Source organism: Equus caballus, chromosome 18 (assembly GCF_041296265.1).
Source record: "Equus caballus isolate H_3958 breed thoroughbred chromosome 18, TB-T2T, whole genome shotgun sequence".
NCBI classification, from domain to species: domain Eukaryota; kingdom Metazoa; phylum Chordata; class Mammalia; order Perissodactyla; family Equidae; genus Equus; species Equus caballus.
In genome coordinates, this window is record NC_091701.1 from 72,436,500 (window position 1) to 72,464,036 (window position 27,537).

At 38.0% G+C, this 27,537-nt stretch overlaps 1 protein-coding gene across 5 annotated transcripts in view; it reads right to left on the reverse strand.

Annotated features, from left to right (window-relative positions):
- HECW2 (HECT, C2 and WW domain containing E3 ubiquitin protein ligase 2) overlaps positions 1-27,537 on the reverse strand; it is a 374,671-nt gene that overhangs the window by 60,437 nt on the left and 286,697 nt on the right. For all 5 annotated transcript variants that reach the window (XM_023622255.2, XM_070242072.1, XM_070242073.1 and 2 more), the window contains 3 exons: positions 16,201-16,335; positions 12,794-12,896; positions 10,709-10,805 (listed from right to left, as the gene is read on the reverse strand). In XM_023622255.2, coding sequence (XP_023478023.1) covers positions 10,709-10,805; positions 12,794-12,896; positions 16,201-16,335 — 335 coding nt within the window. The remainder of the gene's footprint in view (positions 1-10,708; positions 10,806-12,793; positions 12,897-16,200; positions 16,336-27,537) is intronic.

Sequence of the window (27,537 nt, forward strand, 5' to 3'; positions counted from 1 at the left end):
TAAAGAAGAACACGTGGTCAGAAACAATCAGAAGCAGCCATGCTTCTAAACCACAAAACTCTCTGGATTGCAGACTCTGCACACACATGGTTCAGTAACACCTTCAAAAATATATATGTTGTTTAACACTGCGTGAGGGCAATTTTGGAGAAATCCCCCATGACTTCTCTAATGGTGTAATGTCGAGAAAGGAGAATTAGCATTGATCATTCATACTCTTTATTACAGTCACAGGGCATGGTCTGACCCGAAGGATGGAGCCAAGCAGTAGAAAGAGCAACTTTTCTTTCTACTTTCCATTATATAGGTTAGATTTAGAAATATAGGTCCATTATGGTCACATGATTCTTGTGGACACATAGAAGTGGCATCAGTCAGTCATATGTTTAGGGGCAAAATTTGTTGTAAACAGATATAAATCAGCTCCCTTGCTAAAAATTTAGAGTTAGTTAACTCTCTTTGCTTGTTTCCTCCTCTTGAAATAAGCATAATTATAGTACCTGCCTCATAGGGTTGGGGAAAGGATTAAATGAACAAAAGCAAATAAAATAGAACGGCATGGAACCTATTACATAGGAGCGCTCAATAATTTTTATCTATTGAGTATATTATTAAGTAGGCCTCCTAATTATTTATTCCTTTTTCAATAGACAGTATGATCTATTGAAAATAGAGCCAAACTAGATGCCTGGTGACCAACTCCTTTTTCTGTTTCTGTTGTTAGCAAGTTGTTTTAATCATGCTGTTTACCTTGGTTAATTCCACAAATATTTATTGAGTACTTTTATGATATGCAGTAGATAAGACATTGGCCTCTCTATAAACCTGAAAAAAATGCCGTGAGTACCAAAGAGATAACGCATATGAAGGCTTTACACTTCTCATAATTTAATAGATAATAGGAAACATTATTCTCAATCAATCAAAATTCTATATAAAGCAAAACCATTTTGGACTCCAAAAAGGAGTTTAGTTATTACACACAAAAACATTTGGTTATAAGACACCTTACCTAAGGCATTTTAACAGCTTGAACCTAGAAGTCCACCATTATTCTGAAGAATTAATACCTAGAATATACTAGAATGTATAACTAGAGGTTTGTATTTTCTTATGTATTATAATATTTTATTAAGCATTTGTTAAGTGTTTTAACTAAATATATAGTCAGGAATTGATACTATGTTATATCTGCCTGTAGTTTTATTTTAAAATAATTATATACATAAAAAACTCAAACAAATTGGTTACTGTGAAGCAATTAGAATGGACAAGCCAGTTAAGCAGCACGTAAAGCGACAGATAGGGTGAAGGCAGTATGTTCTAAACAGTGATATAAAATGTCAAGGCAAGGGAAAAAAGAACTTGAAGCACCAATTTCTGGAAAATAGTACTACAAAAACTAGTAGTTTCCTACATTTTGGCAGTCACTATTTAGAAGACTTAAAAAAAAAGCCCACCCAAAACAGAAACAAAAACATAAAATACTTTGGGAGAACCTAAATAAGAAACTTTCATTCAGTTCCTAAATAAATAAACAAGAAAATTTTATTGTAAGAAATGAAAGGGTTGAATACTGGAAAAATACATATGGTTGTAGAAGAAAAACAGAAAACTATAAATATTTTAATTACATCCAAATAACTCAAAAATAAAAGACAATTCCCATCAAAATCGCAACATAATTTTGTTATTGTTGACTTTGAATGAAAATCATTATTTAATGGGATCATCATTTACATTTTAAAAAAAAACTTCAGGTGTATATCGTTATATATTCCAATTTCTGTGTAGATTACATCATGCTCACTGCCCTTAGACTAATTACAATCCACCACCACACACATGTGCCTAATCACCCCTTTCCCCCTCCTCCCTCCCCTGGATATAATTTTAAGAGTTGAGAATATTATTCAAAATTCCATCTCAATACTCAGAATAATATTATGTGCTAGAGAAATTTAGCCAAGTTTTCAAAGTAAATAATTGTTATGTTATCATTTCCTGAGATCTAAAATGACGTTTTAGAATATACAAAGATGTATAAATTGTTCTATTAAAAGGGTAGATTCTGTATCTTTATATATGCGATTTTGTGTAATGGAAATGTAGTTACTTGCCCTTTGAGATAAATAGTTTTATCAAGTTTTTCATTGTTTATCATTAAGCTATCATTAAGTCCCAAATATACTGCCCATGAAATTGATTGATTTACCAAATATTTCTCACTCACTCTATGCAATATAAGATATGCGGATTAAAAAGATGAGTTGAGATATAGACCTTGACTTCATGTTGCTTACACTTGCTTTGGCATGTATAAGTACATAGGAATGCATATGGTAGAAGAATACAAGATGTTTTAAAACATTTTAGCCACAGATGGTACTATTATGCCATTTCTATTGTAAATTATAAAAGTCAGACAAATAGGATACCTTATTTTTAGGATAATGGCACTCTGCTGGGTCTGGAAGAATGTGTTCTATAAAATGTACCCCCAAGGATTGAGAGTAATAACTGATTCACTGGGATATATTAATAGTGTCCCATTGTACGTAAGACAATGTGCATGAAACAAGGAGATTTAAATTTTACCCAAGTTAATTTTTCTGAAGACAGTTTCCATGACTATCAAAATCCACTGAGATAGACAGGAAAAAATTCCTTATTGATATAGAGGGGATGCATATTTTGTTTGCTTTGTAAGAAACGCTTCTGATTCACTAATAACTTAGCAATTAATCTAAATATATACATAATAAGCAGATTCATTAAAAACCATTTTGTGCTATCATAAATGATAATGCATAGTTCTCTATGATTTTAGAAATGGCTATTATTGTTTTGGGTTTGGGAAAAGCGCTGAGGCTGGATTCAGCGGTGACATTTTTCTTTGGTCCACACTGAGTCCATGTCTGATAAGCTACTGAAGAAGACGATGTTTTGCTGAACTGTTTTCTTGATAAACGAAATAGAATACAGCAAAAATCAATAGTGGAACAGACATACCTAAAACATGGTTTTTCTTCATGCTAGAAAATGGTTTGAAAGCCCTGATGGAACCACTTGTTAGCAAGAAAAATATAACGTTTTGGAGAAATATCCAGTGGATGAACATATTTGTACTTTGGGAAATCTTTCAAGTTACATCAGGGAACTATACTTACGGGAAGACAATTTAACAAATACCTGGATGTAATACTTTAAAAGAATTTAAACTAACTTTGCCTATGAGAGTTCTTCTTTTGGGCCTTTTTTATTTTAAGTGATTGACTGTCCAGTTGTTTTAAAGTTAATAGCTATGAAATTCCATGCATGGAAGACATGAAATTAGACATATACATGATGTATATGTCAAAAGCCTGTATACAACTATAAATTAGCATGTCCATTCAAATAAAAATAAGTCGCAATTATTCCTTCTGCAGAAGCCATGCAATAGATGACAAGTTCTAAGAATCTGTGTTCTTTACTGTCCTAGGTAGCAAAATTCCAAAGCTCTCATTAGATCTACGAGATTAGCTGCCTGCGAAGATGTTTTAATACACCTTTGGATGGCTTCTGAAATGGTTGTCTCAATGACACTGCCATGACGTTTCGACATTCAGAAATTTCTGATGAACCATGAGCCGGAAGGCTGAGTCCTCTGTGTAGGCATGGAACAATGAAGGCTGGTTTCATCTTACACATGTAAAAAATTGTAGAGCAAATCTTCACGTAGGGCACAGCGTGAGCCCAACACTAGAACACCTTCCTACACGGAAGTTAATCATAGACCACAAGAGCCCCTTTCTGTATTCTAACTGTATTCAGAGTCATGTGGTTCCATTTATTCATAGTCCAGTGTCAGGAATGGTGTAGAGAATCAGAGTAAATCTATGAGCAAATTACTTTAAACTGAATCCTTGTGATGCAATAAAGAAGTGAAGGACAGACTACTGATATAATATTAACTTAAATTTGTTGTATGCTTACTTTCACTTATACAATACCAAGTACTTTAAATATATTATCTCATTTAATCTTCAAAAGGACTCTGCAAGTTAGAAATTCCTATTGGTGTTTTACAAAAGAGGAACCTATCACTTGGAGGGGTTAAATGCCTCATTCAAAGTCACCTGGTGAGTAAGGTGCAGAGCCAGAATTCAAACCAGGTCTGTCTGACTCCACACTTAAACTTTTCTTTTTCTTTCCAGTTTTATTGATATAATTGACATACATCACTTATAAGTTAAAGATGTACAGCATAATGGTTTGACTTACATATATTGTGAAATGATTACCACAGTAAATTTAGCTAGCATCCATCATCTCATATAGACAGAATAAAAAGAGAAAGCAAAAAGAGAAAAAAACTTTTTTTCCATATGCTGAGAACTCTTACGATGTACTCTCTTAGCAACGTTCATATATATCATACAGCAGTGTTGACTATAGTCCTCATGCTGTACACTACCTCCCTAGTACTTATCCTGTAACTGGAACTTTGTACCTTTGCACCTTTTGACCACCATTCTCCAATTCCCCCTCCCTTCACTTCTCAGACCACAAGTCTGATCTCTTTTTCCATGAGTTTGGTTTTAGATTCCACATATAAGTGAGATCATACAGCATTTTCTTCCTCTGTCTGACTTATTTCACTTAGCTTAATGCCCTCAAGTTCCATCCATATTGTTGTAAATGGCAGGATTTCCTAGTTTTTTATAGCTGAATAATATTCCATTGTGTGTATGTATATATACGTGTGTGTGTGTGTATCTATCTATCTATCTATCTATCTATCTCACAGCTTCTTTATCCATTTATCCATCGATGGACACTTAGGTTGTTTCCAAGCCTTGCCTATTGTAAATAACACTGCGGTGAACATGGGAGTGCAGATATCTTTTTGAGTTAGTGTTTTCATTTCCTTTGGATATATACTCAGAAATTGAATTGTTGGATCATATGGTAGTTCTATTTTTAATTTTTTGAGGAACCCCCATACTGTTTTCCATAGTAGCTGTATCAGTTTACAATCCCACCTACAGTGCAGAAGGGTTCCCTTTTCTCCACATCTTTGCCAGCACTTACCTCTTATCTCTCGTCTTTTTGATGGTGGCTATTCTAACAGGCATGAGGAGCTATCTCATTGTGGTTTTGTTGCATTTCCCTAATAACCAGTGATGTTGAGCATCTTTTCATGTACCTGTTGGCTTTTGTCTATTTTCTTTGGAGAAATGTCTATTCAGGTCCTTTGCCAATTTTTTAATCAAGGTATTTGTTTTTTTGCTATTGAGTTGTATACTTCTTTACATAGTTTGGATATTAGCCCCATATCACATATATAGTTTGCAAATATTTTTTCCCATTCTGCAGGTTGTCTTTTCACTTTGTTGATGGTTTCTTTTGCTGTGTGGAAGCTTTTCAGTTTGATATAGTTCCATGTATTTACTTTTGATTTTGTTGCTTGTGTTTTACCTGTTACATCCAAAAAATCATTACCAAGGCCCATGTCAAGGAGCTTTTTTCCTATGTTTGCTTCTAGGAGTTTCATGGCTTCAGGTCTTACATTTAAGTCTTTAATCCATTTTGAGCTAATTTTTTTGAGAGGTGTAAGACAGGGGTCTATTTTCATTCTTTTACACATGAAAACCCAATTTTCCCAGCATTATTTACTGAAGAGACTGTCTTTTCTTCATTGAGTATTCTTGGCTCCCTTGTCAAATATGAGTTGACCATATATGCTTGGGTTTATTTGTGTTCTTGCTCTGTTTCATTGATTTATGAGTATGTTTTTATGCCAGCACCATACTGTTTTGATTACTATAGCTTTATAATATAGCTTGAAATCAGGAAGTGTGATGCCTTCCACTTGGTTCTTCTTTCTCAGGATTGCTTTGGTTATTTGGGGTCTTTTATGGTTCCATATAAATTATAGGAGTCAAGCCTGAACTCTTAAGATCTATATTCTACTACTTTCTAGGAGTCAGTATTAATGCTGGTCTTTCAGTGAAAGACAGACCAGGACTCTCCAATGATCATTACTACATGGTATCAATAACTTATTTTAATCAGGTGTTCTAAAAAATTCAGTAATTATGCCTATGTAAATGGTCCCTAAGAAAATAATAGTTCTAACCCCGATTTCCTGTTACTTAAATTTGATACAACAGACATCTGAAGTTTGTCATGTTGATTCCAGACATCTGAGTGAGCAGTAAACAAAGCAGGAGAGGACTATGAGAGAGAGCTAGGCAGGTCTTAACAAGAAAATGCTGAAGGATCGGCAGAAGTAAACTTAGGCTATTTTGACCAAGTAGCTCAGATGTTAGCTGAGATTAATATTTCCAGCCCAATATTAAATGTAGAAAAACTCATTTACTAGAAAACTAGACACGAAATAGGTCAGAAATTTTGAACACTGGGGTTTGTTTTATGAAAGCAAGCTTTCAGAAATTTTAACTCTTTATTTCATAAAATCTGTAATTCTGTTTGATAGTTCTACAATGGCACATAGTATTTTTAAAAAGAAAAAAAAATTAAGAGTATAATTGAGCAATAAAAAAATTCCAGGGCTCTTAAAATAGGATGACGGAAAGAAATAGAAGGTCATATAGTCTGTGTCTGCTTCTGTTCTGGTGAACACTGAGACACGATCCATTTGCCTTTTGTAGCTCAGAATTTCTTGACTTCCAAGTTGCTGATTTAATGACACAAAAAATGGAATGGCCCAATTTACACAGAATGAAAAAAAGGATCACAGATCACATCCTCATGGCAAGGGAACTTATTTAGGAAACAGTCAAGGAGGAATCAGCCTGGAGCCCAAATTAATTATCACTGACGCCTGGGGACAGCTGGACTAGTGGAGAGGAGATTTACTGGCTGGAACTAATAATTACACAAGAGGGGAAATTCACAACTTTAATTCAGTTTTATGACACTTAGATCCTTGTTCATAATACGATGTTGTACAAACACCACTACCAAAAATTTTATTGAATTTGAATTCATTACATTCACCTATAAAATATACTTAAAATGTTGTTCTATTAATGACTATATTTGCCTTCAGATAAAATATTAGACCATTTTATTTCAGCTTTTATTTCAATGTCACAGCATACAAAAAGCTTCTCAGTATGATTACTGTCTTTCGATGAGGCCCAACAGTAGGATTTAGTAATCCAATGGTGATACTGCCCATGTGATGGAGGTGGTACTGAGGTTGATATTTCTAACTAAGGAAATAAACCTCTTCTGAGATTAAAAAGGAAAAAAGAGGACAACTTCTTAGCATTCACATTTGCATGACAGATGAACTTGAAGCAGTGATTTAAATACGGAAATTGAAAGCAAAAGCCATAGCCCCTTGCATGGAAAACCATAGCCATTCTACAGGAAAAGATACACAAGTGGCGTCTCAAGGAAGAGGAAGCCTTATATGGATATACAAACTAAATAAACTGCTGCTATCCTCTGGTTCAGGAGGAATCACAAGCAAAACAAGAAAAACACAAAGCAAAGAGGTGCACCTATTTGAATCTCCCAAGGGCTAACACTTTTTCCTCATTATATTATGGAGGAAATAAGAAGGGACACTTCTTTCAAGTCACTGTGACACAGAGGAGAAAGAATGCACACAGAGCTACGCTGGCCTTGGGAACCCTTGCTCAGGATACGACTGCAAGGTCCACAGTTACCTTTGACACACAATTACTCGCTGGCTGTATTCCATGCATAAACTTCTTATCAAAAATATCACTGAAATACGAGATTAAAGAACCCCGGCTGGTTCCGAACCCTGAGTTTGTGGGAATGCTTCTTACAATGCAGTTTTAACTTTATGAAACAGAATGTTCTCTTAGATATACAAACTTCCCCATTACGTTGCTATGATAACCAAAATGCTTAACTACCGAAAACTTTTCAGAAAATAAAAGTGCACTGCGACACACACTGTAAGAGGAAGAGCATTATCTCATTGATTTAAGTTCCTGCTTCCTTCTACTGGTCATGACTGCTACACTTTTTATGATCGAACTCTGTCAATAGTTTTAGAAAATGTAAATGGAAACTTAAAAATAAGTTTTGGAATAAGAGAGGAACATTTCAAAACCTATCAAATAATTTCTTAGCAATAGATTACCATGTGAGATCTATGTTAGAAGAAGAACTGTACTTAACCGAGGACCTCTGACATCACCATAAGATAAAAATCTTCGGCAATCTTTAGAAGATTAGAAACTTTTACAACTTGAAAAAGCAGAAAGAAAAACAAAAACAAAACTGGAAGCTCCCCACTGGGGCCTGCAGCTCTTCCTCTGTTAGGATCTGCTAAGGTTCTGCCAAGTCATTAAAGGATAATGGTAAAGTTGGATGCCCTGTTCAGGAATATTAAATCACACGATTTCTCCGATGGTGGAGATCTGAGGCTATGTTAAATTGGTGTAAATAAGAACGTGGAGTGCAGAGCAAAACTGGAAAATTTCTTGAGTTTCCTCTTTCTGGTTCTTATTTTTGGGGGGTGGGGTACTTTCAGAGGAACAGATATTGACTAGAAGTATGTGTGTGTTGGGGTTGGAACTGGTAGAAAAAAGAGAAAATAGGGTTCTCCTTATTTCATGATTCGCAAAAGAGGAGGGATTTTGTTTGTTTGTCTTGCTTTGAGACCCAGAATCTCTAAGATCTCTCATTAGACAACTAAGGAGCTCATTTCTGCAATTTTATGAACAAATACTTCTTATACAAGATTCTCTAGTGGACCATGGATTACTGAGTGGATGCCATAATATAAAATATACAAAATGATAGCTTGTATAATTTTTATAATTCTCTGTAATTGAGAACAGCATGCTTGTCAAGTTGGCAACACTGAGACCTGAGTTACATGTTAACTAATTCAAAACTGGGATTTCTGTATGAGCAACGTTTGTAGTGTCATACTTGAAATTATATGTAGCTTTAAGGCTTAGAAACTTTAGAAGGTTAACGGCAACTTTAAAGATATGAGAAACGGATGAGGGTGGGAGGTAGACAAAATGGGTGAAAAGAGTCCAAAGGTACAAATTTCCAGTTATAAAATAAATAAGTCATGGGATGTAATGTACAGCATGGCGACTATAGTTAATAATACTGTACTGCATATTTGAAAGTTGCTAAGAGAGTAGAATTTAAAAGCTCTCATCACAAGAAAAAAAATCTATAACTAGGTATGGTGACGGATGTTAATTAGACATTGTGGTGATCATATGAATGATCAATACAAATACAATACAATACAATACAAATATTGAATCATTATGTTGTACACCTGAAACCAATACAATGTTGTATGTCAATTATATCTCAATAAAAAAAGGATACAAGAGACTGAGAGCACCATAAGAATATTTGATAATTTATTATCAAATCAACAAATATATATATATTTATATTCACTATATAAAGTGCTATTCTATAGATTTGAGGAGTAAGGAGGAAAAATAATGATGAGTTGGATAAGATCCCTATTTGTAAGGAGATTATAATCTAATTGGGAAATACAGCATAAGGACTTGAAAAGTCAAATCAAAGCACAAAAGTCACATAACCAAAATAGTATGAAGGACAGCTTGATAACTTTACACAATTAATTATCAAATTAGTGTCTAGACCAGAGGTTATTACACCTGGCTGTGCCGCCGGAATTACATAGAGAGGCTTTAAGAAAGGACATGTTTGAGCTCTAACCCTAGACCTGCTGAATTAAACTTCTGGGCAGGACATGGGAGGATAGGAGGTGTGAACTCAGGGAAGGGAGATGAGACCTGGCATTTTGTCCTTTATGAAGCTCCCCAGGTGATCCTCATGAAAACTGTTTGGTCCAACTGAGTAGTATTTGAGAATCACTGCTGTGGGCCAGGATGGCACCATGCGGCAAAAGTATTTCTACCAGCAAAGGTAACGTGTAAACCAAACGGGCTTTAAGTTATGTCAGATTTTCAGCAGAAACTTGCACTTTTTTCCATCTCCACTGATGCCTAGAACACTGAAGTTGAGAAATACAGACTAGATCATGAAAGCACAGTGGAGCTGAAAGACTTCAAAAAGGGGCAGCTTGCATTGAGTTTAATAGGAAATATCTTTCTTGCCAAACGCAGAAGAAGAGAAAAACTTGCCAGGGAAAAGGAACAGCATGTATTCAGGAAAGTAAAATCGGGCTTGAAGCGTGATGCTTCAAAGTGTTGTTTAGAAGAGAGGGTTCGTGCAGGGGAATGCTGAATTGTGGAGAGGATCAGATTCCTTCCTTGGGTTCCACTGCATTTTTATTGTGGAAAAATGTGAATACCAAGTCTAGGATTTTATAAATCTCAATTCAATAAACTCTGTGTTACTTTTGTTTACTCAAGCTACTCTCAAAAATATTAGCGTCTTATTATTTTCATTATAATCTGCACATCTAGGATGCGTTGTTGGCTGTGAATTTTTTTTCTCTTTCATTCTTTTTCTTCTTTAAGGAGGGTTCTAGGTTCTTCAGTCAATCTTATTCAACCCTTGAACTTAACAGAGAAAAGCCAGGACTACAATGATACAGTGTTGATGACGTAAAGTATTGGTGCACGAGACGGCTTTTCAGAAAGTCAGAAAGAAAAGAGTGAATTTCCAAGATGATTATTAATGTTACTGAAGATGTAACAGTTGGGTTTACACGACTTGAGCCAAATACCAATATTACGGTTACCTGAGTGAGTGATTCCTGGTAAGGTCAGGTTGACGCTCCTGCAGAATTTCAAAGATGTTGGGTTGGCGCAGAAATGCAACAATCTTGTCATTGTAAGCTGAAAAAAATCAGAAAATATAACAATATTGAAAAAAATCTCTTATTAGTTTTATGCACATAAATCCAAACTTTTAAAAATATGTTTTTCTGGTTAATATTCTTTATACTCAAAGTCCTAGCTTGTAGTCACTACAGATGCTTAAATTCCAATTTGTGTCAACTCTGTCATATGAGGACTGGACTTCCATCTATTGGGTGTGAGTCACTGAAGCACTCCTTAAACTCACTCGATGAGCCATATTTACTATCACAGTGCAAGATGAGATCACCAGCAAGATTCTAGACGCTGATCGTTGTGAGCTACTGGTTACCAAAATCAACCTCATAAGCAACTGTTAGAAGTGAAAAACCATCTTCTGATTAAATATCAGCCATCTAGAGGAGTAGAGAGGTAAAGAGGCAGAACAAGTTGCCAAAATGCAATAGCTGTCAGAAACAGCTACCAACAAAATGCAGGGGACAAACCATTCCCAAATTCTATGTGGAAATAAATGCCATGAGCCACACATAGCTCTTTACCAAACCAACTATACCAACAGCTACAACACAATCAGTGTCATCAACATAATACATTAAAAGAAACATAATACGTTAAAAGAAAAATTTAAATCTTAATCAGGGCTGGCTGATGTTCGTTCACAGAACTTTAAAAAGCTAATTAAAATTTAGTATAGGCCCTGTTAATACCTCTTTTGCCAAGAAAACTAATTTGTTTACTTAAGATGATTCATCTTGATTATAGCTATTTATAATCAGAAATAAAGATATATTTAAATCACAGAACTGAGTGTCTGAATTCTCAAACATTAGCGGTTCTAGTTCAGTCAACACTCTTGTGTTTATAAATATGATCAAGAAACGTGCCTTCTTCAACTAACAAATGATCAATCAAAAGAAGTATAATTCTCTAGACATTTGCCGGTTCAAGTTGTAGTTGCATCGTGCTGCCTGTACGTATACATTTCAGTTCAATTTGAAAAAATTAAAAAGAAAATACAATCTGCTAACATGGAATCCCATTGTCAAATTCAAAGTGTCGCTAAGTGTACATTTCACCATATATAAATAATGAAAACACTTTCATAATTGAAGTGTTGTCAATGGGTTTTTACATTCCACCCATAACGAGAGACTAGATGACTTGTTGAGCACACTTTTATAGTGCTTTAAACTTCTACGTGCAGTATTTAGCATCCTATTGTTAGGGGCATAATAAGATGTAGACGTTAGACTTGGATCCAAGATTTCTTCTTACCTAGTGGCTGTCAAACTTCTTTAGGTCAAGGGTATTACATTACATTTCATGGTAAAGTTTTTCCTAAAAAAGTCAAAATTTTAAAGTAAAAACAGACAAATGGAGAGCTGCTCCAATTTAAGATGGAACAGGAAGCCCATATGGCCGCCAGTCTGTCCGCTCCACCTGCCGTACGGTTCCAGGTTTGAAAACTGACCTACTCAACCTCATCATGTTAATAACAACTCAAGTTGATCTTTAGGCTTATTTGCCCAAATTCGTTTATTTTTATTTTACAATTTTGGAGGCTCTTGCTGCCTTGTAGTTGCTACAAAAACCCTGAAGAATGTGCCATCATTGCTTTCTTGTTTGTAAGGCTACTACAGGCTCACACACCATTTAAATTCTGTCCCAAGCATTAGATATATACTAAGTATATGCTTGTCCTAATGCTTAATTTGAAATGACCACATAATACAGTCGCCTTAATAACTTACTTTTCCTTAACTTCAACAATCTAATATAATAGCTCTACTCAGAAAAAGTTAGGGTAGTGTAAAAACATCTTACCCTATAGGATTTTACAAGACATAAGTGTTTTGAGACTCAAATCAATTTCTTAGGGATAAGGCAATCGTTTCTCAGTACAGGGCAAAGAGGCAGGCTGACAATAGGAAAGTCTCAGCACAGAGTGCATCTTGCATACTGATGTGAAAAGCAAAGATAAAGATTTCTGAAAAGGGATGACATACCCACTGGAACCATGTCCTGGTACTGCGGCCGACTGACTGTATTAAACGTACTTGACGGCCTGGGAAGAACTGGTGGTCCTGCATGTCGAGAATCTTCTCCTACCTGCAAACAAAAGCATCATTTATGTTCTGCCCCAAGACCTAGAGTGCTTTATATCAGCACCTCGAGCTGAGTTGTTCAAAATAACTGACAATGAGCATTGTTAAAGTACCAAGTGATCAGTACAGAAGCCAATTGAGGAGTTGACACAGGATTCTCAGAAGCCCTGCGTTAGCTGCCGAACTGACGGGAGGGGTTGGGGCATCCATTTCCACATCCTTGAGAGGGGCCAGGGAAGTGACTATTTACCAAGGGGTACAGGAGTGCTTCCCTAGGCTTACAATTATTGGGGCTATAGAAGCTGAACTGCAGACCTGTTCATCAGGAGGAACTTTTGCCTCCACAGAACACAGCCGGCAACATGAGGATCAGAGAGAAGACCTGGGTGGTCCAAAACACCTTGGGGCACTGCCAGGATATACCTGCTTTGGGCCAAGGCAGGTCAGGGAATTCCCTGCCTCGGCAGGGAGGGAAGAAGAGCAGCAGTCTTCGTGTGGCTTTCTGAGTTGGTGTATTATCTCCTTAGGAGCAATTTTACATGCCCATTAGAGCACCCAGTACAACAGCTCTTTCTGGTTTGAACCTCCCACACCAGGGAGCTAATCGTAGCAGGTGTGGAGCAGCTAAATAGGGTTGCCCTAACCTGAATTATTTATTGTCCTAGCATAGATTTAGGAACTCATACATCCAAGTAGATAAACAAAAATGCCCATTAATATTCTTACCAGAAAACTCTAACATTGCTTTAGCTTCTGTTTTAGCATTTCTCCCCCCATGACAGAAGCCTTTTAAGACAACAGCAGAACAGCAGTGTAAGAGAGAAAGAGAACAAAAGCCAGAATAACAGAGTGGATTTAGAAATTGGTGCTTTTAAAATAGAGCATCTACTCCCACCCACTCAAATCTTCACGACCATTTTATCACATTCCATCAGTCAGGCGTTTGGTGAGGGTTTTTCTAAAGGCCCTAAAATGAGAAATATCGTCCCCACCCTCCACGGCTTGCTTATCCTTCAAGAATGCTCTCACTCATCCTTCAAAGCATAGTTCCAACAGCCCGTCCTGGAGGAAGCCTTCCCTTCCCTATGAGCAGGCGTTAGATGCGCCCTTCCCTGCGCTCCCACGGCATGTGGTGTACATTGCTAAAGCAGCTGCCATTAGTACCAGTTTAGAAAGCATTTTCACTCATATTTTTATTCATTTGGATTATGGGTAGTTTCATGTATTCCCTCCTTAATAAGAAGACAGGAATATATCCTATTCATTTGTATCTCTCACACCAACCACCATATTTCTACACTGCAGGTGTTTGGTAAACATTAATTTGTTGGATCTTCCATCCCAAATTTCTACTACCTGGAATGTTTGCTAAGTAAGTATAAGAGAGTGGCTGGAAAGACTCGCAGATGTAACAAGAAGCTTCTCACAGTGCTTTTCTTGAGTTATCAGCTCGGAGGAATGAAGTCAGCCACTCTTGGGGGAGATTCAGTCATTAACCACCCCTTGTTTGTCAGACCCAGAACTCGTCATTTCAATACACCAACATAAATTTCCCCGCTGTCAGTATACGTCATGTGTCATCATTTCCCAGAACAGCCGACAGTCTTCTCCTTGACACCTCAGTTCTTCAAACCAGACTGTCAGACAGTGGGCAAGCCCTGATAAATGTGCGTAGTGCTGCAGGATGTGCGTGCTTCCAACAGCTGGGCCAGAAAGCACATTCTCCTCAAAGGTCCATCAACGCTGGGGATGAACGCTGAGTCTTCATGGGGTTATCTCTGTTCCACTGCTCAGTTTCCATCAATAGGAAGAGAAATCTTCATCCAAATTTTAATGTGTACCTTAGGATCCCTCTCCCACAACAGATGACTAAGAGACCATGAAAAGAATTCAAGTTCTGAGACAAAGGGGTTGAAAGAAAATATAAGGATAGCTATTAATCTCACAGGTAGTCCTGACCAGACTGAACAGCAGCTTCATATTGTGAAGTCAAGATAAGGCAAATGGCTAAAGGGCACTGGTCGTGTGATAAAGTCAGGCAGGGCCCTATTCATGCTACACATCACGCACACGGTCCAAAGGTGAGAGGTCTGTTCTGCTTCTAAGATGAATGCTGTTAGCAACATCCAGTTCACCATTAATGGTTTATACGACAGCAAGGTAAAGATTTATTAGCTACTCATAAAACAAATATTTTTGTGCATACCTCATAAGGGAATAGATTTATATATCATTTTTATATGAGCTTCTCTTGTATACTCTTCTATGGCTGCACTTACAACCAGCAAACACACACGAGGCATTAGAGTAAGTACGTAAATCATGAGGGGACATTCCAAGAGTGGAATTCTGATGAATCAAATCCAGTTATTTACTGCAGTCGTAAGTTGTTCTTATAATAGAGGCTACAAAAATATTTGACCTACAATGTAATACTGAAAATACGATATGCACGTAGATGTAGAAAAGGCATGCAGGAAAAGAATCTTAATTCTGTTTATCTAAGGGAATTTTTAGAAACAATGTGTACCAAGCAATGATATACATTCAAAGCATAAGCCTGTATTAAGGAGAAAAATTTTGACCTAAAATATTAGTTGTTTTTGTTTAAGCTGCTAAAGAAAAAGGGAAACAGGAAGAGATTCTTTCTTCTTTTTTTTTCCTTTGGTTAGGCTGTTAGGGTGCCCTCTTGTGGTCACCATGGGACACTGCGAACTAGGAAAGGCGAGCCCAGCAGAGCGCTTAGCAATTAATTCCGCCCATTTTCTCTGGGTACATAGAGTACATAAATCAACTCTCAGATATATCCGAATTTTAAAAAATATTAGTGAGGATACCACAACCCCATAGCTTTGGTCAATGATTTAAATCTAATCCAGCAACCCTCACTTGAGGAACTTCCCTATATTTAACCAAATTTTAGCACACTAAAAATTACATTCCTTTCTTCCCATGAATCCAGCTGCCCTTACGTGTGCAAAATGGGTCATCCTCCTCTCTTGACCATCTTGTTACATTATGAATTTTCTCTCATCACCCTTTGAACTAAAAAAAAAAAGTCTCTAATTTCTTCAATCTTTCTTCTTATCTTCTACTTTTTAAATTTGTAATTTAGGCTCTAGCTATTTCCAGAGAAGCCCTGTCAACATTCCAACACTTTTCAGCCTCCAAATGATAACCTCTAAATCAAACTAGAAAAATAAAACCTTTAATAATAAAAGCCAGCACAATTCCACCAAGCCCCCCCATGCCCGCAGCGTCTCTGCAGCAGCAGGTCGGTCGGTCCCCGGGGCGCCCCCAGGACTCACCTCGCCCGCGCTGTGGCTGCGCTGCCGCGTGAGGTGCTGCCGATGAACCAGCGCGCTGGTGGGTCGACTGCTCTGAAGCGGGAGCCGCGGATCGATGAACGTGGTGGTACGGGAGTTGTGGTCGACAAAAAATGCCTAGGAAACAGTCCACTCAATCAGTAGTCAGCATACGCCACACACTGGTCTTAGCTGACCTATCGTTTCACGCATTCGGAAAGAGACCCACTTCCGAGTAGTGATCTTAGCTCCAATTTCTCACAACTTTAAGTCTTTGGGGGAATTCTTCCTTACTCCCTCAAGACAAACCAAAATAGGGAAAGCCATTCTTAAACTGGATCCAAAATGAAGAGAGCAGGAAGGAACATTATTCCTGGTTTTAGGAAATACTCTTAAGAGTCATCAAAGATAGGATCTTAGAAAGAAGCCATTTGGGCTTCTCTAACTGACGCTCTCTGAGCTCCTACTGCTGTCCACAGTTATTACTTAGTTCTTCTTATCACCTGAAGCTTCAAACATCATTGGCTTCTCCTTCTCTTTTCCTTCTCCTATGCAGTCAGCCCCCAAGTCCGCTCCATTTTCCCACAGCAGTGTCTCCTCTATTTGTCCCATCCCAGCCTGAGTACCATCCATTGTTTCAGGGCTTTCTCTTACGCATATAAGTATTAGCACTTCCTCGGTTGTTCCACATGTCTACAACCATATTCATTGACCCAGCACCTCACTATCAGAATAGTCTTTCTAAGGCTTTGATTTTATCACTGCTCCAATCCTCAGCCTCTCCTGGCTACCCACTGTCTATAGAAAAAACATTCCAACTCTGATCCATTTTCCAAGACTTCAAAATCTCCTTCCTACTTACCTTTCCAGTTTAGTCATCGATCACACATCCACACAAATTCTATCATGTACAACAACTTTGGGCAAGCCACTTAAGTTCTGCGAGCTACAGATTTCTTCTAACAACATGTCTCCCTCATTCATAATCAACGTTTCTCCCCCATGATGTGAGAGGAGGGAGGAAACCCAGTTCCTGGTTTACCGCAGAATCCCTGGGGACGGGAAATGGTGAATGAGTTGCACCATCTCCCTCAGCACTGCAGTAAGGATTGCACACCGTGTAGAAAGGCCTTCTTTATTCTTTTGGTTTGTTTAATTCTAAAGCTCTACACAAGTGCTATTTATCATTATCATTAGGAGCCAACTTACAATGGTGTAAGTTTTCAAAGTAAAATTCACTCACAGTAATAATGAAGCCCATTATCTGAAGGACAATAGGGAAATGTCAATTTTCCCTGATCAGATAAAGTTAATTAGGTCATCAAAGATGAAAGGGACTATTGGGAGAGCCAGCAGACTCTTACCTATAAATCAAGTGTCAGGGCACATGATACAGTGTGCAGAGTAACCTAAGAAAAAAAGAACTGATGGAGCTGTTAACAAAGTACCTTAAAGACTAGCAGCGAATACCTCTAGGCAAATCTCAGGGGAAGACAGCATATCTATGCCTATAAAAAAATCACCTTCCCATTATGAAACAGAATGTTTCTGTGTACACATATCAGGAAACGGGGAGAATAATTTGTAGGTAGCCCCCAAACAGAAAAAAAAATGACTTCTTTGTAAAGAAATAACTTTAAGCAGTAGATGCACTAGAAAACAAAGCAGAGAAATGGATAGAATGAGAATCCTTGCCAGCCCCTTCTCTCAATATCCGATTTCCAGGTACAAAGACTGGATTTATGGAAGTCTCGCAGGGAGATGGTGTCATCAGCCTCACATCTCTGGGTTTGCTCCCTTTTTCCTAACCTGTCAGGTGGAACATCTTTCTTCTCTGATCTTGTCAAAAAAGCATACCAGTGATAAACCCTACAAAGGCTGCTATTGGCAGGCTCTGGTCCCAAATGTCACACAGATCCCCCTTTGATTTGGGCTTCTAATAATACACTTGAACATTATTTCTGCCATTATTCAAAATGTCATAAAATAGGAATTCAATTGTTTTTACAAATGGACATTTCAAAATAACAGGTATTATAATCCACCCCATATCTTCTTTATGTAAATTAAGCTCTTATTACTAAAATAATAATAATAAGCCATGTTGTTTAAAAATACAAAGAGTACTAATACAGAATTGCCTATTTACTCAACCTAATTTCTTAGGAATGTGTTGAAGGGATGGGTAGTCATTTAGAGGTCACAGTGATGCTCACGTAATTATAAGGACAAATGGGTGTGCACATCTAGGTCAGTTGTGATTGACATGTAGTGTCATAGTATAATTTGATGTTAAGAGGCTTGTCTAAAATCCATTCTCTAAAGAATTATACTGTAAATGCCTTGAGGCTAGGGACTCTTTCTTACCCTGTTATCCCCAATAGCTTTTAGGGCTGCATCTGGGAGAAAGAAATGGCCATACATAAGAAATGGCCAAAAACTCTAACATCCAGATTCCTGATCAACTCACAATGAATTAAAGTGTTAAAAGTCAAGTTCTTTTCCATAAGCATAAAAATACTTAAAGATTTGAAAAAAATAAAGGAGAGGGGTATGTGTGTGTCTGTGTGTGTGTGTGTGGTGTGTTTGGTAAAAAGGGTAGAGAGCTAACGACTACAAAACCACAAACAGGAGAGAAGGTTTTAAAACATCCCATTGTAGATCTGAATAAGCTACAAAGTTAAAACTTGCAAAGTGGGAGGCAAAGCAGTGATTAAAGGCCTGGAATCTAGTAAAAGACAAGTCTGGTTCTGAGCTCTAAGCTCCACTGCTTACTAGTGATGTAACCTTGGGCAAACCACTCAACTTGTTTAAACCACAATTTCTTTTCTGTCAAATGAGGATAATAACACCTACATCAAAGGAAGGTTAAATGAGATGGTTCATATAAACTTCTGCACATAGTGCCTGTGACCCCTTAAATATGAGTTACTAATATTATTCCTAATAATAACAGTTTTAACTTCTAAGACATTTTTCTAAGCATCACACTGTTTCTTGCTAGAGTCCATACACAAGGCTCAAAAAATGGAGAACCAGTGAAACTACACTTCCCAGGCTCCTAGAAAGTATGTGTGGCCCAGAATAAGTTCTGGCCACTGAGATGTAAACAGAGTGTCACATGGTACTTCTTGAAAACTTCTTTACAAGGAGATTTTAATAAGGTCAGCCCTCCTTTTGTCTTTCATTCATTCTGCTCCCTGAAACAGGGATGTAATTACTGGAGCTCCAGCAGCCATACTGAACCATGAAGATGAAGGATGGCTGAGCAAAAAGCTGGAAGGAGTCTGGGCTCTCACAATCTGAGGAACCACCTTAAAGGCTCTAGACTGCTGACCTTTGAACTTCTTTATGTGAGAGAAGAAAATCTTGTATACTAAACTTTATATGGGTCTCTGTCACAACGCAGCCAAACCAAATCCTAATTGAGACCCTGAAGCCTCAGCAATGCAAAGGAAACACAGTCTTTCTAAAACTAAAAGCACAGAACACATAAGCCAGCTACCACCATTATAAATAAGGATTTTCATTATTTGATAAATAAAGATCTCTTTATTAGTCACCTTTAACACAGCTGGGTAACCGTTCCCAATTTAAGTGAAATGCATAGTGGGGAACCTATAAATCTGGGTTTTGAACCCCTCCTTCTGTCTGACTCCAAAGCCCAGTGAGGAGTCCCTCTTTCCTGTCTCTCTCCTTTTCAGATATCTTCTCTCTTTTTCCCTTCTGCTTTGTGTCTCCTATCTCTTTCTTTTTATGTTCTTCCCACTCCCTCACACCTCACATAGTACTTGATTTTAGAAAAGCATTTAAGGATTTATTGAGTTAGGCTGACAATAACAGCCACACACAGCGCTGAGCCTCACCACTGCTTCAACACAGAAAAGGCTGCTCCCGATGCCAGATAGCAAGCTGGACACACGCTGCACAGTTCGCACTGAGAACCTGCTGCAGGCTTGGCTGTGGGTGGCGAATGGGGGTGCTACTGGGATCCCACAAGGGGCTCAGTTTCAGAGTCCAGTGGAATGTGTAGATCCTTTACACATGCTTTTTAAGTCTGCCAGGCGCTTGGGGAGGAAGAGCTCAGTTAAGACCTCGTTCAAAACCACCCAGCTCGAGCACTAACAGAACGCAGCCTGGGCATGCGGCTCCTCAGCCTGTGTTGGGCTCTGCTCCGCGCGCTGGGTGAGTGTGGACAGTCTCCTTGGTGTTCTGCTTTGTCCACGTAAAGGGGACTGCTAGGTTCAGAGGTGAGTTATCAAAGCATGGAAAAGGAAAGCATAGAAAAGGAAAGCATAGAAAAATTACCGTGCAAATTTTAGGCTTGCCATTTCTATTTGTGGCACACAAACCAATTATGTCAGAAAAGTGGATCACTTTCCCACAGGACAGCCTAACTAGTTCAAGCCAGAAATGAAGTTGACCTAGTACTTTTTAAAAAATTTGGGTCCCTTTTTATGTTATCATTCTTGAATAGCCTGCCTTTATTTATGAAAGTATCTAACATGTATTAATAAATACTGTCTCGATAAACAGCATGCTGAGAATGTGGACTACGCAAAAAAAAGCAATTGTATCGAAAAATAAGTCTTTTTCAGATGAGCCACTAGCAAAGCTCATTTTGAACAACACAGATCCCCTACTGTTAAGATTCATTAAGGAAATTCACTTGAGCTTCACAGTGCTGGACCAACTAAGACTAACAAGATAGTCAAAAACTGAAAGGAATGCAAATACACAAAGGCAAATCTCATTTTAAGAACGTCTACCCTTTCACTGCTCTGGGGCATGGTCAGAGGCAGGAAATAGGGCCGGTTGGAGCCAAGTGGTATTTTAGTGAGGCCAAAGAAAATACACTTTTCTCTTTACACAATTCTTTCTTTCTTTTTTTAAAGCTTCTATTATTTTAAGAAAAGAAAGAGCCATCAATATTTGTGAAGAAATACCAACCTCAGGCTCAACAAGTCTCAGTTACAGAAGTTTGAAATTGTTTCCAGTTAACATTTGGCCAAACCAGGAATCCACGTTAAAAAACCACGTAAACAAAACAAAACAAAAAGCACTTGTAACTATGCTACAGAAAGACAGAAGGCCAGATCGTCTATCTTTTCTTCTCTAAAGAGCTATGGAAACAATGAAAGAAAAACAATCTATAAGTCAGAAGCACTCTGTATTGAATCTGTTCTAACGTCTGGCTTTTCACTCTACAAAGTCTTAGAAATGCTCGAAAAAAGTTAACTGTCATCTACTTTAATTTTTATAAAGGTTGTATTTACTCACACATTCTCTCCCTTCCAAAATTAAGTGTCTTCTCAGCTCCTGGCTCCCTCCATAGTAATTCCCCAATTATAAGGAATAAACATGCTGTTATTTCCTCTCTGTTATATCCTAAACAGAACTCTTACCAACAGTAGAAGTGGAAAAGGCTGAATGGTACAGTTTATCATAAGTAAAAAATAGCTGTGCTAACACTTTCTACCACTTGGTTCATCAAAGTTGGGAGAGAGTGCTCCCAAATATTTCAGGACATTTATATCAGTCACAAAAAAGTTAAAGAAGGCTATTTTGTTAGACTTATGCTCAGAGAACTAAAGCTGCTAGGAGAGAAAACAGGAATCCATGGTACTTGAGCTAGAATTAGGGAAACAGCTGGTGTATTAGTAGATGGGGATAAGTACAATATCCCCAACCCGTTAGAGGTAAAATGTTAGCTAAAGGAGAGGTATTTTATGCGTTGGGAGTGGCGGTATTTAAGCATTGGAAATATAATAGGAGAGTCAGTGATGGTATGCTGGATGGCTTGTACTAGCTCATGAGAGCTGATTGTGAAATTTTAAGGTATTCCGGGAGCTGGCCAACAGTGATGCTGGTGGCCTGAAATTGGCTGTGGTGGGAGAATTTACACCATGGAAAATGGCAAATGTTACAAATTGGTCCTCCTCCACACCTCCCCTGGAGAGCTGGTTGTTAAACATTTACCAGCACGTCCCTCTGGAAGACTGAGAATAGAGTTACCCAGATCAGCCCATTTTAGGTAGAGCAGAAGTCATTGACATGAAATTTTAAAATAGCATATTATATTTTAAAAAAAGATCCATCCATGAAGACAACTTTAAAAATACAAAGCAGGGGGCCGGTCCCATGGCCAAGTGGTTAAGTTCACATGCTCTGCTTCAGCGGCCCATGGGTGTGGACATGGCACCGCTCATCAGACCACGCTGAGGTGGCGACCCACGTGGCACAACCAGAGCACTCACAACTACAATATACAACTATGTACTGGGGGGCTTTGGGGAGAGGAAGAAGAAAAGAGAAAAGAAAAAGCAGATTGGCACAGATGTTAGCGCAGGTGTCAATCTTTAAAAAAAATAAAAAAAATAAAAATAAAAAGCAGAGGTCAGCCTGGTGGTGCAGCAGTTAAATTCATGCGCTCTGCTTCAGTGGCCTGGGGTTCATGGGTTTGGATCCCAGACACAGACCTACACACAACTCATCAAGCCATGCTGTGGCAGCGTCCCACATACAAAATAGAGGAAGATGGGAACAGATGTTAGCTTAGGGACAATCTTCCTCATAAAAAAAAAAAAAAAAAACCAAACAAACCAAAAATAATTTTTTAAATAAAACAAACAACAACAAAATAAAAAGCAAAGCCATCTCCATACTTGAGCGATTCCTTCAGGATTCCATGAGTCTAGCATTTTACTCAGAAACACATTCACAAAACCAACCTCTGCTCTATTCTCCCATTCAAAAAGGTATGCTGCCCTGAAAGATTCTTTCCTTTTGCCTTCTATGTGTATTTATGTGGGTTATTTTTTGATCTAACACCTTTTCACCCCTTTAAAAATTAGCAAGAGATTTTCTAAAAAGCAGGTGCTATTTATAAATTTAGTGTTTAATTCCACGTCTATCTGAATGGCTATGTCACTTGAGGTGATTAAAGTAGGTAACCACCACAAAGAGGCACTAGTCGTTTCAAAGCAATTAAAGAGATCTGCCACAAAAATAACAAATGTTGTGTCAAATTGACAAAAAAAACATACTTTTCAAAGTAGAGAATTTATCCTGTTAACACACTTTTGGGATTCACTTGAGACCTCCAAATAGGAAGCTGCATTTTACTCATTGAGATGAACCTGACCCTGGGAAGTGTGGTCGTCAGCTTCAGGTGGGATTGAAACCAGAGTGTGCCATCACTGGGGCAACTTCTGCAGCCACAAAGGCTGTTAGGGTTCAATAAACGGGAATACCAAGTAGGCTGACTGTCATGGCAACTGTCATGGTACAAACATTTGTTCCTTTCTAAAAACCTATCCTCATATCCGTAACTGCTACTTGCCATGGTCATCAAAGTTGGGTATTTGGACCATTCTCATACTCAAACCCCTAATCTGACCCCAAAGTCACAAACCCCTTGAGTTACAAAACTTGGATACAGATATGGATGTCAATTTAGCTGGGAGATATTACAGCATATGATTTTTTGTAGGAAAAAACACCTATGGGAAACTATGGGAAAGGATATTTTACTTTAAATAAGGAGATGGTTACTAATTTACATTTTTATTAAAAAGACACAAAGTTTATGAGGTATCTTTATTTTTGATGAGGAAAATTGGCCCTGAGCTAACATCTGTTGCCAATCTTCCTTTTGTTTTGCTTGAGGAAGATTAGCTCTGAGCTAACACCTGTGCCGATCTTCTTCTATTTTGTATGTGGGATGCCTCCACAGCATGGCTGACGAGTGGTGTAGGTCCTCGCCCAGGATCCAAACCCACAAACCTGAGCTATGGAAGTGGAGCATGCAAAACTAACCACTCAGCCATGGGGCCAGCCAGGACATATTGCTTTTAAAGTTCAAAGTTTCTTAATATTCTAATTTAAGCCCAAGAAGAATGATCTGGGAAAAACACCCTATATTAATACTGTTAGGGGGTACCAAAAAAGGGGCAGGAAAAAAAAGTATTCCATATTTAACATCTGAAAGAGGAGTCAAAAAACAATACTTTTTCTAAAAATTAAACCACATCATAAGCCCATAATGTGAATTTAAGAAATAACAAACTTCATAGTATTTTTCTCATTATCCATGCCGTTTTGCATCATTCTCTCTGTTATCCTTAACCCTCTGCAATGGAGCTTCCACTGATTTTACTTGACTGATATGTGATGGTTAATTTTGTGTGTCAACTTTACTGGACCACGTGGTGCCCAGACATTTGGCCAGACATTATTCTGGGTGTGTCTGGAGTGTGTTTCTGGAGGAGATGAACATTTGCATCAGCAGACTGAGTTAAGCAGATTGCCCTCTCTAAAGCGGGTGGGCCTCATCCAGCCAACTGAAGACCTGAATGGAACAAGAAGGCCGAGAAGAGGGAACTCCTTCCAGCTGAGTGAGCTGGGACATTGGTGTTTTCCGGCCTTAAGACTCAGACTGAAACATAGGCTCTTCTTGGGTCTCGAGCCTCTCAGGTTTTGGATTGGAAGTGACACCATCAGCTTTCAAGTGTGTGTGCATGTGGGTCTGTGTGTCTCTATATAGCTAATATAGAGTCACTCAAAGTTTGCCCATCACTTCTTCATAGGAATTACACACATCCTCCTGGTGCATTCCTGTTTCCATGCATTTAATTTGGGTGTTTTTCCTCCCCACCTCCTATTTCCTCTCCTCCACAATCTCTTTTTATCAAAATCTTATTCATCCTTCAAGGTTCAGTTCAAATCCTATCTTTGCTATAAAAACTTTCCAAGTATCCCATGCCAGAAATGAGTCATTCTGCACTGGACCCTTGCAGACCCAGCGCACAGTGCACGTCCCGTTACAGTGCAAAGGAGAGGCATTCGGGGTAAAACAGTCTGGAGCAGAGTGTTTAGCGGCTTTGCACAGGAAGTGCAAGATTCTGTGCAAATGTGTGGGTCTGATTTCAGTTCTAGTTCTAAGGAGGAAGTTACTTATCTTGCTAAGGATGTTTTCAAAACTCTGCTTTCGTGACCATGGCTGATGGAGACGGTAACCACCAGAGTTGAAGGCAAGAGAACAAATCTTCCAGAATGACCACAACAACAGAGCACTCATGGTAGAGAAACAGACACCCCTCTGGGCTGTGGTACACCTTTAGGGCAGGAGCAAACATCTGAAGGCAGATTACCCTGCAGTGGTCACAGAAAACATGGACAACACGGACAACACAGAACAGGAACAACAAGAGGAAGTCTACCGTGAAAAACCACTCTGTTGGACCATCCCAGTGAAAGGAGATCAGCAGTTCATTAAAAGGAGGAATGGGACACTGATACTAATCCTACAGTACATCCTTTATAAAACCGCTGTATATTTCCCATTACAGTAAGGATGCAGCCATTAACAACAAATCTTTATCATTTTCATAAAATTCTAAATTGATGAGACGCTTTAGTTATCGTTCTGTGTAGATCCTTGCTTTGACCTAATCATTCAAATCAAGATTTTCGTGAGCTGGGTAGCAATCACCTGGTGAGCAGTACTCCTGGATAAAAATAAAATAAAATATTCCATTTTACTTTGTAGGTACTTGAAAATTCCATACCTTTGCTTTCCCTAAACCAAGTCATAAACCTCTAGAGGTTTGTAATTGTACAGCTTCTATCTTCTATACCATAAATCAAGGAATAATAAGTCAATTACGGAGTAAACTGTGGTAATTATAATCCTAATTGTTTTTCTTCCATTTGTAATCCCACCATTATCTAAGTTGATGCTAACCACAGCCCCAGGAGCTGGACAAGACAGTGTTCCTAACCCTCACGTAAGAGAAAACTGAGATCGCTTCTCGGCTGTTTGGCTAAGATTAAGTGTAGAGAAAACTTAGAGGTCATAGAGGGCAGATCAGATAGCAGTGGACCCAGAAATCCTGATCCCACTGCAGCATAATTTTCTCAAATTTATCAAATTAACAATGGCACAAAAAGAAAGAAAGAAAGAAAGAAAGAAAGTAAGAAAGACTGCCAGGTTAAATAACATTTGGTTTTCCTTATTAAAGCCCGTATTCATCTTCCAGATATAGTATCCCCATGAACACATACTAATGATCAAACCCAGCCAAAAACCAGAAGCATTTAAAGCATCACATTTTAGTACTACTGATGCGTATTTCTTGCAAAAGTATAAAACGTTTATACCAACACTGTAACCCAGATCCCAAACAAAATACTGATGAAAACACTCTGTGGAATACTGAACAAGAGACTTTTCCAAATGTAATTAAAAGCAGAAAGAAAAGCATTACACATTTGATGTCAAATCCAGTTTGGAACCATATCACGTAAACTTCAAGACTGAAGAATTAAGGATCTAAAGAATCTAGGAGTTAAAAAGGGAATCTTGGCCTACCTCTAATCCAATCTGTTAATGTTTTAAACAGGTTTACTGAGCTGTAATTCAGACACTATACAATTCACCCATTTAAAGTGTCTAATTCACTGTCTTTTAGTATATACACAGGGTTGTGCAACCATCACCATAATTTAATTTTAGGACATTTCTTCCCCCAAAAGAAATCCCATATCCATTTAGCATTCACTCCCTATCCCACTTCCAACCCAAGGAAACCACCAATCTACTTTCTATCTCTATAGATTTGCCTATTCTGGGCATTTCATATAAATGGAATGATACAACATGTGATCGTTTGTGGCTAGTTTCTTTCACTCAGCAAATATTTTCAAAGTTCATCCATGATGTATGAGTACTTCATTCCTTCGTGTCTTCAAATAATATTCCATTGTACAGATCTGCTACCATTTATTTATCCATTTATCAGTTGACGGACATTTGGGTGTTTCTGCCCTTTGGCTATTATGAATAATGCTACTGAACATTTGCATACAACTTTTTGTGTGGAAGGATCTTTTCCTTTCTCTTGGGTAGGTATATACCCAGTTGTGGAATTGCTGGATCATGTGGCAACTCTGTATAACATTTTTCAGAAGCTGTCAAACTGTTTGCAAAGTGACTACACAATTCTAAATCCCATCAGCAATATGTGAGGGTTCAAATTTCTCCACATCCTTCTAAACATTTATTATTTCCCAGATTTGTTTTGTTTTGGTATTTTCATGGCCAATCAGGTGGGCCTAAATAAGGTGGGTTTGGTATTTTATGGCCAATAAGGTGGCTCCTTGTGGTTTTGATCTGCATTGTTCTAATAATTAGTTATATCAATGGTAAAGAATAGTCTTTTTAACAAATGGTTCTGGGACAACTGGATATCCATATGCAAAGAAAGAAGTTGAACCCCCTATGTCACACCATACAAAAAAATTAACTCAAAATGGATCCTAGCTGTAAAAGCTTAAACT